The sequence below is a fragment of the Copadichromis virginalis genome, linkage group LG3, assembly GCF_057382275.1.
Source record: "Copadichromis virginalis isolate Kocher_CV1m ecotype Utaka linkage group LG3, C_Virginalis_male_GT1.1, whole genome shotgun sequence".
Classification (NCBI taxonomy): domain Eukaryota; kingdom Metazoa; phylum Chordata; class Actinopteri; order Cichliformes; family Cichlidae; genus Copadichromis; species Copadichromis virginalis.
Genome location: NC_140620.1, coordinates 38,807,685 through 38,820,419, shown reverse-complemented (window position 1 = coordinate 38,820,419; position 12,735 = coordinate 38,807,685). Strand labels below are relative to the sequence as shown.

Sequence of the window (12,735 nt, the reverse complement as noted above, 5' to 3'; positions counted from 1 at the left end):
GCAGAAAACGCTGACACTCTTTTACACTTTAGTTTAAAAATATTACTTCCTTTTAGTAGGAATGGATTGTTCTGAAGACGTGTGGTGAAAGTGTTTCATCATATGCAAAGTAAACAATGACTTACAAGAGCGCCTGGAAAAGTTACCACAGAAATCAAAAATGAAAACAAAATATGGTGTCACGGTGGTTAGCACTGTTGCCTCACAGCAAGAAGATCCTGAGTTCAATTCTACCATCAGGCCGGGGTCTTTCTGTGTGGAGTTTGGATGCTTGCGTGGGTTCATTTCAGGTTCCTCCAAAAGTCCAAAGACATGCAGTTAGTGGGGCTAGGTTAATTGGAAACTCTAAATTGCCCATATGGTTGTCTGTGTCGTGTGGGGGGGGGGTTTGGTGTTTCTTTTTTACACTTCTCCCATTCCTGGTGAACATTCGACGGATTCACAGCATCATCCAAGAAATGTACAGCTAGGATTTTGGAGCACTGCACAGGAGCGTGATTGTGAATACTGTCAAAAACAGTGGTGCCAGTGGTGGCTCCATAAGTTAAGCATACATGCTGGAAAATGATTCTTATAAACACCAGCACAAACTCCCTGACAAACCCCACTCTTTGAAACAATAAAAACACAAGCAAATAAGAGTAAAACACTGGTGATGATGGTGAACTGACAAAGTCTCTTGTAGACTGGAAAGAACAAAGCCAGTGTTCCTGATTAACTAATGTTTAATAAGGTGAGATAAATCCCAGTATGCTAGAACTTCACCAACAGACCAACAACAAAATGAGTCAGAGAAGCACACAGACCGGATGATCCATGCAGGACTGACACTGCCTCCATCTAACAACAGCCGCTCACTGCAGGTAAACAGGCTGTCTGAAGTGGCCCATGAGCTGAAAGTGCATAATCAGAATTTCCCTTTATACTATTAGCTGTCAGGTTCACTACTTATTATACTGTGGCCTGTAAGCAACAGCAGCAAGTCTGGTAATGGACAGGTGCAAGGTTATCAATGGTTACACTCACGTGCAATAAAGGGGATGTATGCTGTCTAACAAGACGTCTGATCAGTTAGTTTCACTAACTTATCTATACAAGGCAAGAGATTTCATTTTGTTTTCACGCATAACTAAATCTGTCTTTTAGCTAAAAATGATCATGATTCATCTTATAAGTGCTCATGGATCTAAATCAGTGGTCCCCAACCCCCGGGCCTCGGACCGGTACCGGTCCGTGAGTCGTTTGGTACCGGGCCGCGAGAGTTGAGGCTCTGGTGTGAAATGTATGGTTTTCAGGGTTTTTATCGGTTTTCAGCGTTATTTTGTTATCGTTTTTATTGTTAACTCGGTTTTCCTGGGTCTTTTCACATGTGTTATGAATAAATCTTCTTTTTTTCGGCACCGGTACTAGTTTTATTTTGTTGTACTTATCCGCGACACCATAAAGGCCGGTCCGTGAAAATATTGTCAGGCATAAACCGGTCCGTGGCGCAAAAAAGGTTGGAGACCGCTGATCTATATTAACTCATATTGTATTCTGTGTACAATACTCTGTCATGGTTCGGCTGTGTGGCAGGCAGGATGTAGGACCCAAATGCAGGACTCCAAGATGGGAATTTTAACTGAAAGAGGGGCACAGAGGAAAAACACACAGCAGAGCGACCACATGAAGGTTAACTTGGAAATACAGCCCAGACCGTGACATACTCACCTGCATTTCACTTTCTCCTTATCATCTAATGGAAAATCACTTACATTGATTGATTGATTGATTGGTAATTTATTTCAACATGTGAACAATATACAAGTACATTTAGAAAAGAAATAAGAGAGAAAAAAATACTATACAAATTACATACAAAAAAACATTCTGATTAATTTACATGTTGAAAGGGAGTGGGAAGAAGTATACACTTATTTAATCCCACCCCTGTCCCATAAATTATCAGTGAATATTTAGTCAGCTTCCTTACTGATATAATTTGTAATAAAAATAGTGAACAGATTTCTGATATACTATATACTATAATATCACATCATGAATTTTTTGTTTGTTTGTTTTTAAATAGAGACATTCACTTAATTTAAATATTTTCCTTTTCTTTATAGATCGAGAAGATCATATTTTTATAACTCTTTTTGAACAGTTTTATGTTTGGACATTGCTTTAATTCCATATTCAGTTTGTTCCATAGTTTCACTCCTTGAACAGAAACACAAAAGCCTTTTCTTGTAGTACGTACCTTCATTGTTTTGAAGTTACAAAAACCCCTTAAATTATAACTTCCTTCTTTCAAAAAAAAACATACTCTGAATATTACCTGGCAGTTCTTTATTTTTTGCTTTGAATAGAATTTGTGCTGTTTGGAATTTCACTATATCGTCAATTTTCAATATTTCAGACTGCAAAAATAGTGAGTTTGTATGTTCCCTATAACCTGCATTGTGGATGATTCGAATTGCTTTCTTTTGAAGAGTAAAAAGTGAATGTAATGTGGTTTTATAGTTATTGCCCCAGACCTCTGCACAATAGCTTAAGTATGGTGAAACCAGTGAACAGTAGAGAATATGAAGTGATGTTCTGTCGAATACCTGTTTTGCCTTGTTTAGCACTGCAATGCTTCGTGATACTTTGGAATGAATATATCTTACATCGATTATTACCCCCAGAAATTTATTTTCACTGACTCTTTCAATATCAACACCATTTATTTGAATCTTTGCATTTGTATTTAAACTACTATTTCCAAATAACATCAGTTTAGATTTATTCAAATTTAATGATAATTTGTTTTTATCAAGCCAGAACTTCACTTTACTTATTTCATTAGTCATATCCTCCAATAAATTCTGCAGATCATCACCAGAGCAAAAAATGTTTGTATCGTCAGCAAAGAGAACCATTTTTAATACTTTGGACACTTTACAGATGTCGTTAATGTACAAGTTGAAGAATTTTGGACCCAAAACTGACCCTTGGGGTACACCACAAGCAATGTCCATACATAAGGAGCAACCACCATTTATTTTCACAAACTGCTTTCTGTCACTTAAATAACTCCGGACCCAATCTAAAACTACCCCTCTGACACCATAACGTTCCAGTTTTCTTATTAATATATCATGATCTATAGTGTCAAATGCCTTTGTCAAGTCTATGAATAACCCAGCCACATATTGCTTTTTGTCTATGGAATTTGTGATGTATTCTATTGAATCTAATAGTGCCGATGATGTTGATCTGCTTGATCTGAATCCGTACTGACTCTCAGTGAGTAGTTTATGTTTATCTATAAATTTTTCCATCTGCCAAATACTGACTGTATAAAGACTCTGCCTGCATTGTTAGCTGGATGACTGCAGAGGAATGTGCTGGGTGTCTGCCAGCAAGGAAATGACTCACTCTGCTCGCGAGAAACCACAGAGGTCAATGCTGTCAGTATAGCTGGTTTTGAGCCAGTTGCCGGTGTTATGCGTCATTACTCACATTAATTCCAGAGTAGTACTGTTGGCTCCAAGCCAGCAGTAGTGTTAGGAAATTGGTTAAAATATCCAGACCTTTTATTTCAATCCCACAATCCCCCTCCAGCAGGTAATTCAGGTCCCACATATGAACCCATCAGAAACTCAGCACTGACAGGAATGAGTCTAGACGCAGGTGGTGGTGAAGGAGGAGGCTTGGATGGAGCTCTGAGTGACCAGCATGAAGTGAGAGATGGGAAGTAGGTGGGCTGAGTGAATGAGAGTCAGAAAGGCAGAATAACACAAGAGAGCTGAGATATAAAGTACGCTGAACGGGGGCTGACTGTTTAGGTCAGGAAAGCGATTCCGCTCCCTGAAGACCAACACAGAGAGACTGAGGAGGAGCTTCTTCCCGCAGGCGATACGGTCTCTCAATCACACCACCACACAGTACTGACTCACACATACAGTTCTTACACACTTACACACACACTGGACATTCTGGACATTGTTTTCACTTCATCACTTAAATCACTTTACGCATATTTGCACTGCACAAGACATAATGTGGATTGCACAACACTGGACATTATATTCTTCATTTCCAGTTAGTACTTCTACAGCTGCTGTTATTGTGTATATATTTATTTATATTTCTTCAAACATTCTTCTAAAGTTCTATATTGTGTATTTTGTTGTACATTTATTTTATTTTCAACTTTAATTTATATATTTTATCTTATTCTTTCCCAGTTAAATTTACCCTTCATTCTAATTTGTGTTGTACAGTTATTTCATTTTTAACCTTAATTTATATTTTATTCCTTCCTAGTTAAATTTACCCTTTTTAATTTTTCATATTTATTTCCTGTCTTATTCATAGCCTTTTCCTTTTTTGTTTTCTTTAGGTCACGAGCAGTTGTCCAAGCATTTCACTGCATATCGTACTGTGTATGACTGTGTACGTGACAAATAAAATTTGAATTTGAATTTGAATTTTGAATTTGACTGGCTCAAAGAAGTTGGTCAAGAAGATGATTGTACTAGAGCTGTGATGTCAGCAGTGTGGTAAAGTGGAAGTGTTGTAGAGGACAGACTAGCAGCCGAACACCCAGGAAAGCAGGCAGATCACTGATTACAGATCTTCCTTAGTGAACTTGCACATGATTGATTACAACTTGCAGCCTGAGAGACTGAACTTTAGATACAAGATAAGTGAATAAGGAGGAAGGCTTTATGTGCATTACTTTAAAACTGGTTGCCGTGGCTGGAGATGCTCTGAAGCCGCTGTCTAATAAAGATGCCTCCAGGGAGAGAAAACATGAGTGTGAAGCATCTTTATTGGAGGCAGCAGTAATTTTTTGTTGGTTTCTCATTGCTTTTTGTGAACTGTCAATTTCTCCACTTATACCAGGATGCAGTGTTGGCAGTTTTATATTACCCGGGTATACAGCCATGTAATTATTCTGTCTTTCATAAAGAGGCTTCATAAGAAAAATACACTGTTTGGTCTTTTTGTAGACCAACTCTGCATGTGAAGTACAGATTGTCCCAGAGTCCCAGAGCCCAGGTACAAGAACATCTTGACTATCTGTCCCTCCAGCCTTCAAGGTCCACTGCAACACAGCTGTATGGTCTCGCTGAAGGTTACGTTTGAACAACTTTCCTTGGATCTGGATATTTGTAAACTCAAATGTTACGCAATGAGGAGCTGTTAACAAGAATTGAAAGTACAACACAGCCACTGGATTTCTGCTGTGAGAGGACAGGAAATAGATTTTTTGCAGCCACTTCTTAGGAAGACATCCTTGGCCAGAGTCCACCCAGCTGTGAGTGTATATAATGAGGTTCAGAGATGATGAACCTCACAGCCCTGCACACTCAGGCAGCTCGAGAAGTGAAGGAGACGCACAGCAGCAGAGATCCTTCATATCTGAGAAGAACAAATCAGTTGAAGACTGAGCCTTCAGTAGATCCTCCACTCAATACTTGAAAAGCTTTAAGATGAAGACAAGTGTTGCCATCCAGTGCATCGTTCTCCTGGCCTGCATGGCCCTTTGCACTTCATTAAGTAAGTGTGTTTTATCAGATTATGGAAAACCTCGGTGTATTTGTGCAGTTTGAGAGGAGCTAAATCGTGACAATGAATCAATCTAAATGTATTTATGTTTAAGTAAAATATGAAACTGCAGCAGTTTAACATTAATTATCACTTTCTACCTTTTCCAGTTATTCCAAGGTGCCGGTGTTTGAAGACCAGTAAGTCTGTAAGAGGTCCCATCACTGAAGTTAAGGTGGATGAGCCTCGTGCATACTGCAACAGGAGAGAAGTCATGTAAGTGCCCACAGTGACAGGAGCACATTATTAATAAGAGCTCAGTCATTAATAAGGATTGTTTATAAAGAGGTTTTATATCAAAGTTTTCTTTACATGTTACAGTGTCACACTGAAGAATGGGAGTGAACGGTGTCTCGATCCTCAGTCTAAATTCACCATAATGCTGCTAGAAAAACTGTAAGTCACACAGATGTTTTTTCTTTCATTCACTGGTGTTCAACTTAATGTGAGTTAAATGTTAGAGAGAAAGTCAGTGAAGTTAAAACAGGAACATCAACAGTCACTTTGGAGCATCGTGCGAGGCTCTGCACATCAGTGATTAAAAATACTGATGGTTTTAGAGTAATAGTTCAAAGCTCAGGATGAAAACTGCTTCTGGGTCACAGGACAAATCTGATGGATGAACAATTAACAAGCTACAATAATTGAACGTCTTTATCGTGTTTTTGCTGGTAAAATTCAGGATCGTCATTCTCATAATTTAGAAGGTGAAGAAGTTAAGAGAGAAATCACTGCTTGAGTGTTATGAGTTATGAATCTGTTCACTATCACTGGAGCTTCAAGGTCTCACGTCTGTGATTTGCTGTCTTCACAGGAGGCAGAAGAAAAGTCAGCATAAGACGACTGTCAGCCCCCAAACAACCACATCATCAGCCACAGTGTCAAACTCATTATGATGCACTTTGCATGTTTATTACTGTTACACAAAAGAAACCAGACATCACTTAATGAGAAGAAGGAGCAGCCGAGATCCGGTGCAGGTTTGTCCACCACATCCCACCGTGGTTGATGGGACTGAAATCTGGTGACTCTGGAGGTCATTTACATGCAGTCATCTCACTGCCATGTTCAGGACACCAGCTTGAGTTGTGAGATATGGTTCATTATACTGCAGGAAGTAGCCATCAGAAGATGTGTACACTGTGGTCATAAAGGGATGGACATGGAAACAGTAAACAGTGAACATTGTTCAGCTGTTGGACTGGATACATGTTTAAGTATTTGGGATTTTTTAATCTTTTTTTTAATGCACTTATCATCAAGAGTGGCTCCTCTGATTTTAAACCAAAGCTCTCCAAACCAGCTGATATGAGAGATCCACTTGAGCTCGCTTCATAGTTCACCCCTCTGTTTTCCTTCCCTCGAGTGCAGCCTTTGTGTTTTGTGTTTTATTTCATTTCATCGTTGGTCTGTTCTGGATTATTTTTATAACGTGTATATTTTTGGATTCTCAGTGACTGAAATAAAGGTTGTTTTCTGTTTGCTTCACTTTCTTGCCTTTGAGTCCAGTATCTGGGTTCTTAACCTTGCACATAGTGACACAATCTCCTCTTTCATATCTAAAACAACCAATTCTGAGATTTTAAGAACATTTTGCTCTCTAAAAATGAGGCTTGATCGTCAGTGTTCAGTGTCAACACTGTGAACTGTTTACTATGATAATTTTGCAGTTTGCTTTAAAAATTTAGCTTAAACACGATGCAAGAACATGATACACATGTGTGACTCAAACAGCTTCATCATGAACTCGAGATCACTGAATCTGAATCCTGCATGAAAAGGTGTGTCGGGTTCTGAAGACATAACCATTAATCTTGTAAGAAGTGAGGGGATAAAACATCACTCTTCCACATTTAGCTGGTGAAAACTGTTTTGTGCCAAGACTAAATTTATTAGCCTTGATTTTGTGTTTAAGTCACTGCTTCCTGTAAGTAGTTGAACATGGGAATAATAATAATAACACAGACTCCAGATGTGAAAAAGTTATCTGAGGTTTGGGAACTGGGAGCTGAGCCTGTCGTGGGTTTCTGCCAGGAGTGAATGAGACCTTTACAGGGGGACCCTCGGTCAAGGTTTAAATCTAAAATACAAACTCTCCAATCAGTTATGTGTTGATACATTTTATTAAGATTATATTTCACCCAACATATATTTTAGTTAGCAATAGACAGAAAATAGAAATCTAGAAAACCAGTGGTCATCACATGTACAGTAAAGACATCACTAAAACCATTTAAACGACCACTTTGTGGTGAAACTCTCCTGAAGTAAATGTCGACATCTGGATATTTGGTTCTGAAAATGTTGCACAGATGCTGAACTTTAACTGGAAGCTCTACTTGGATACTTTCCAGCACCATCCTCGAGGGTCACATGCAAATATGTTGATATAGGCTACTGAAGTAAAAAGCTGCGTTTCTCAGCTGCAGAGTTACACTGAAAGGATACATATTTAGGCTAGTTAGTGCCCAGTGACAGATTAATAAAATACTAGAAAATTCATTCAATTCAATTTTATTTACCAGCAAGCACCAAAAACATTGGCAACAAAGTGCTTTATATTGTAATGTAAGGGTAAAGAGAAAACTCCAACAATCAGATAACCACCTATGAGCAAGTACTTGGTGACAGTGGGAAGGAAAAACTCCCTTTTAACAGAAAGAAACCTCTGACAGAAGCAGGCTCAGAGGAGGAAGACAGGACAAAGACACGCTGTGAAAGAGAGCCACAGACTAATAATAACTAGTGACTAAATACAATAAAAAGTGAAGAAGTAGCACTCAGTGCATCATAGAAAGCACCCAGCAGCCTAGACCTCTTGCAGCATAACCAATTGGGCTGGGATTTCTAGAACCGATTCCATTACGATTCAATTTTGATTCAGACAGAAATGTTGTAATTCTTCATTTATCAGTACTGACAGTTGTGAGACTTCATCAGAGGTGTAAACATCACAGCAGATGCCATTCTGTCAAAGTAACAGAGGATGAAACACAGAAAAACATGAAGGAAATTTCTTGGCTTGTCTTTTTATAGCAGTTAACCTTAAAAATACTCTGCAGTAGATCAAAAACAGAAGAAAACCATGAACCAACATATGAACATTACCTGATGCTGCTGAAGTGAAGCAGAGCAAAGTTACAGAGGTTTTATTAGAGACACAGCCAAGGGTTTTGCAATTTCTCAGAATTTTAAAAAGTTTACACTTCTCTGGTATTGAACAGCAGAAATTAGATTTTCTTGTAGGAAGTCATATAAAAACAACAGCAGGAGACTGCGCTGTAAACAACGGTAGACTGGTGCGTAATACGCAAATCCAAATGTGCAAAACTGATATTCACCACAGTAATGCTGATGTCTGTCACAACACAGTAGACGGATAAGACAAACACATAGGGACTTGTTATTATTTCCAGTGTAGCTGCTAATGTCTGCAAGTGCTGGAATTGAGCATGACTCACACTGATTTCATCACAAGAATAAGATTAGATCTAAAACCCATCTAGCCCAGGGACTAGCTGACTGTGACTGACTTCCCATATCATTCACACAACATCGTCTGGTGTTTTCTCGCTGAGGGCAGGAAACTGAAGGAGAAACAGCCTCACCCACCAGACTGACAAGAGGCTGAACTCGCTCCCCTCTTCACAAAAAAAGACTGAGTTGTAATAAGCACACACACCAGCACCAGTCCCTTTACTACATTGCTACTGCTACTATTTCATACATTTCAGAGGCGTCCAAATAGGCTACATGTCTTCATGCAAGGTATCTGTCAAAATACCTGAATATACCTGTCCAGTGGAAGCACGTTGAAGGAGTGGAGAAGCGAGTGTGAAACATTCTTAATGACGAAGTCTGCCTTGGTTTCTGCTGTAATTGGTGACCTTATTAATCTGAGAATTTCAGTATTTTTAAAAGTGATGGAGACGTTTTTTCTTGCATTCCCACACCCTTACAGATTTACTCATTAACAGATTTACTGCATTTACTAAGTGCAATGATACACGTGCACATCTGCAAACAATGAATAGAAAATGATCTTTTCAGCTGTGTTTAAAGGAACTTCCCATTTTCTTTCTTTTTATCATTTTATTTATTTATTTTATTTATTGGAAAGTGTTCAAACACTTTTATCATAAAGAGAAGTGTAAGTAAACTTTAAGCAGAGTGCACCAGAAACAGTAAAATATTAGTCATATCATATCATAATTTGAGCTGTCTAAATTATTAATATTAGACTGATCATATAAAGACTTTATTGCATTTCACCTCTGTAAGTAGATCAGAGATACAAAATATCCTTTGTCAGCAAAACTCACATGTGAGTGATTGGAGTGAGTCCAAAATGAGTGAAATGTGACGTCAATTTCAACAGATACAAACGACACCTGAAGGCAGGCATGTCTCAACATCAACCAGTGGCACAGGAAATCTTTGCGAGTAAGTGAACGTATAAAGTTTAAATGCCAAAGGATTGCGACAGCAGGATTTCCACTGTGGGAGGACAGACATCGGAAAGTATTTTTTTCAGCCACTTCTTAGGAAGACATCCTTGGCCAGAGTCCACGTAGCTGTGAGTGTATATAAGGAGGTTCAGAGATGATGAACCTCACAGTCCTGCACACTCAGGCAGCTCGAGAAGTGAAGGAGACCCACAGCAGCAGAGATCCTTCATATCTGAGAAGAACAAACCAGTTGAAGACTGAGCCTTCAGTAGATCCTCCACTCAATACTTGAAAAGCTTTAAGATGAAGACAAGTGTTGCCATCCAGTGCATCGTTCTCCTGGCCTGCATGGCCCTTTGCACTTCATTAAGTAAGTGTGTTTTATCAGATTATGGAAAACTTTGGTGTATTTTTGCATCTTGAGAGGAGCTAAATCATGACAATGAATCAATCTAAATATATTTATGTTTAAGTAAAATATGAAACTGCAGCAGTTTAACATTAATTATCACATTCTATGTTTTCCAGTTGTTCCAAGGTGCCGGTGTTTGAAGACCAGTAAGTCTGTAAGAGGTCCCATCACTGAAGTTAAGGTGGATGAGCCTCGTCCATACTGCAACAGGAGAGAAGTCATGTAAGTGCCCACAGTGACAGGAGCACATTATTAATAAGAGCTCAGTCATTAATAAGGATTGTTTATAAAGTGGTTTTAAATCAAAGCTTTCTTTACATGTTACAGAGTCACACTGAAGGATGGGAGTGAACGGTGTCTCGATCCTGAGTCTAAATTCACCATAATGCTGCTAGAAAAACTGTAAGTCACACAGATGTTTTTTCTTTCATTCACTGGTGTTCAACTTAATGTGAGTTAAATGTTAGAGAGAAAGTCAGTGAAGTTAAAACAGGAACATCAACAGTCACTTTGGGAGCATCAGAGTGAGGCTCTGCACATCAGTGATTAAAAATACTGATGGTTTTACAGAAGCAGTTTTTTTCAAATCAAGATCCTTTTGTTATTCAGAAAGTAAATAAGACAAAAAAGTTGGTTGATTTTGTTGTTAAAGCTTTAAAAGTTGTGATTTTTTTGCAACCCAGCCTCATCTCTCTGATATGTTGTTTTCACAGGAATCAGATGAAAAATACCACAGTCAGCCCTCAAACAACGACAGCATCAGCTGCAGTGCCAGAATCATCATGATGCACTTTGCATGTTTAGTGCTGTTACAACATGTGTGTATTAAGAAGAAGGAGCAGCACAGCTCTCGTTCTCATCACAAAATATAAATGCATTTAATTCCTCAGCCTGTCTTCAGGCTTAAGTTGTGATTACTAAGCATATGCACATTTATATATCTGCATCTATATATATTTATTTTTGTAAAGTATGTAACACAAACATTAATTTATTTGTGCTATTTTAACATTTTCACAGGTGAATTTAATGTACATTTGTACCATGTTTGTCTCTTTGATTCTGAAATGTACAACAGTGACTCCAAAACCGACTCAATAAATCTCTAAGTTGTTGAATAAGTTACATCTTTTCACTTTATTATAACGACTAATTAATGTTTTAATTGTAAGGAGCCAGAGGAAATATTAGACAAACAGGAACATACAAAGAGGGAAAGGTGCAACCAGCACAACAACAACATAAAATAAAATAAAAAAACGAAACAAATTGAATGAAACATTGCCTTTAAAATCTCAAAAGTAAGCAGCTGCTTCAGTTTAAACAGGACTTTTTTGAAATTACCAACACAAGAGTGCTGCGTCTTTGATAGAGTTTCTAGCAGGATAACAAAGTGTGTGTTATAACACAGTATGTGTTATCCTGCACACACCCAATTACACCACCAGCAGCCTGGTTTAGGGATCACACAATAATCTTTGTAAATACTCTTTACCAAAAAGGGAAATGTTTTCTTAATGACATTTTTAGTTACCAGGTATTACCAATTACGAGGTATTCCTAACAAAAAAGCAGAAAACTGTTTACATATTTAATGCAGGACATAGGATCTGATTATCTTATGATTATCATATCAAGAGTTGTTCATATTGCTCCAGGAGTATAGAAGTCACATGGTCTAATGTCCAGGGCTTTTATTGTGAAAGATAAGCAGAAGCAGAAGTGTTACCTGCACACTTTGCCCAAAGAAATGTTTGAAATTATAAATAATTTACAAAATTCTTCATATCATTTACAAATCCATCAGTATCTGTCCGACCTGCTGCACCCATACACACAGTGTCAGGTGCTACGGTCCTCAGCCATGGCTCTGCTTTCTGTCAGTCACACCAACCTCCAAAGCTTTTAGTGTTTCATCTCCACCCTCTGGAGTCATCTCAACTATTAGTAGTAATAATAGTAGTAGTAGTATTGTGGTGGGGCGTGGTCTGTGGCGCGGCTGCGGGGCCACCTGAGCGGCACCCGCAATCACGCCTCGCCAGCTTAAAACAGACTGAACTGGGTCCTGGCTGTTGTTGGTGGTGTATGGGCAGCTGGGAGCTGGAAAGCTGCAGATGTGAGTATTGCTGTGAACAGCAACCGCAACGAAGAAAAGTGTTAACAAGTGCTGAAAAGTGCAAACATGAGGTCGGGTCTGTTGTGCATTATTGTTGTTAGTAGTAGTATCAGTAGTACCAGCTTACAGCGTGGGCCAAATTGGTGAACAACCAAACGAGAAATTTAAATAAAAACTAA

General features: G+C 38.6%; 2 protein-coding genes across 2 annotated transcripts; both read left to right on the top strand.

Moving 5' to 3' along the window:
• The first annotated feature begins 5,340 nt into the window (after window positions 1–5,340).
• LOC146714594 (growth-regulated alpha protein-like) lies at window positions 5,341–7,068 on the top strand. Its single transcript, XM_085452747.1, has 4 exons — window positions 5,341–5,532; window positions 5,691–5,796; window positions 5,902–5,976; window positions 6,395–7,068. The coding sequence occupies exons 1-4, from the start codon at window positions 5,466–5,468 to the stop codon at window positions 6,474–6,476; spliced, it is 330 nt and encodes a 109-aa protein (XP_085308873.1). The 5' UTR covers window positions 5,341–5,465; the 3' UTR covers window positions 6,477–7,068.
• Window positions 7,069–10,197: 3,129 nt separating this feature from the next.
• Window positions 10,198–11,562, top strand: LOC146714593 (growth-regulated alpha protein-like). Its single transcript, XM_085452746.1, has 4 exons — window positions 10,198–10,398; window positions 10,557–10,662; window positions 10,768–10,842; window positions 11,154–11,562. The coding sequence occupies exons 1-4, from the start codon at window positions 10,332–10,334 to the stop codon at window positions 11,224–11,226; spliced, it is 321 nt and encodes a 106-aa protein (XP_085308872.1). The 5' UTR covers window positions 10,198–10,331; the 3' UTR covers window positions 11,227–11,562.
• Window positions 11,563–12,735: the final 1,173 nt, after the last annotated feature.

What these genes read in the sequence shown, in the direction of transcription:
- LOC146714594 (XM_085452747.1), top strand. Translation starts at nt 5,466, where the DNA reads ATGAAGACAAGTGTTGCCATCCAGTGCATCGTTCTCCTGGCCTGCATG. An exon ending in GGCCCTTTGCACTTCATTAA is followed by an intron (nt 5,533 to 5,690) that starts GTAAGTGTGTTT and finishes TACCTTTTCCAG; the next exon opens with TTATTCCAAGGTGCCGGTGT. An exon ending in ATAATGCTGCTAGAAAAACT is followed by an intron (nt 5,977 to 6,394) that starts GTAAGTCACACA and finishes CTGTCTTCACAG; the next exon opens with GAGGCAGAAGAAAAGTCAGC.
- LOC146714593 (XM_085452746.1), top strand. Translation starts at nt 10,332, where the DNA reads ATGAAGACAAGTGTTGCCATCCAGTGCATCGTTCTCCTGGCCTGCATG. An exon ending in GGCCCTTTGCACTTCATTAA is followed by an intron (nt 10,399 to 10,556) that starts GTAAGTGTGTTT and finishes TATGTTTTCCAG; the next exon opens with TTGTTCCAAGGTGCCGGTGT. An exon ending in ATAATGCTGCTAGAAAAACT is followed by an intron (nt 10,843 to 11,153) that starts GTAAGTCACACA and finishes TTGTTTTCACAG; the next exon opens with GAATCAGATGAAAAATACCA.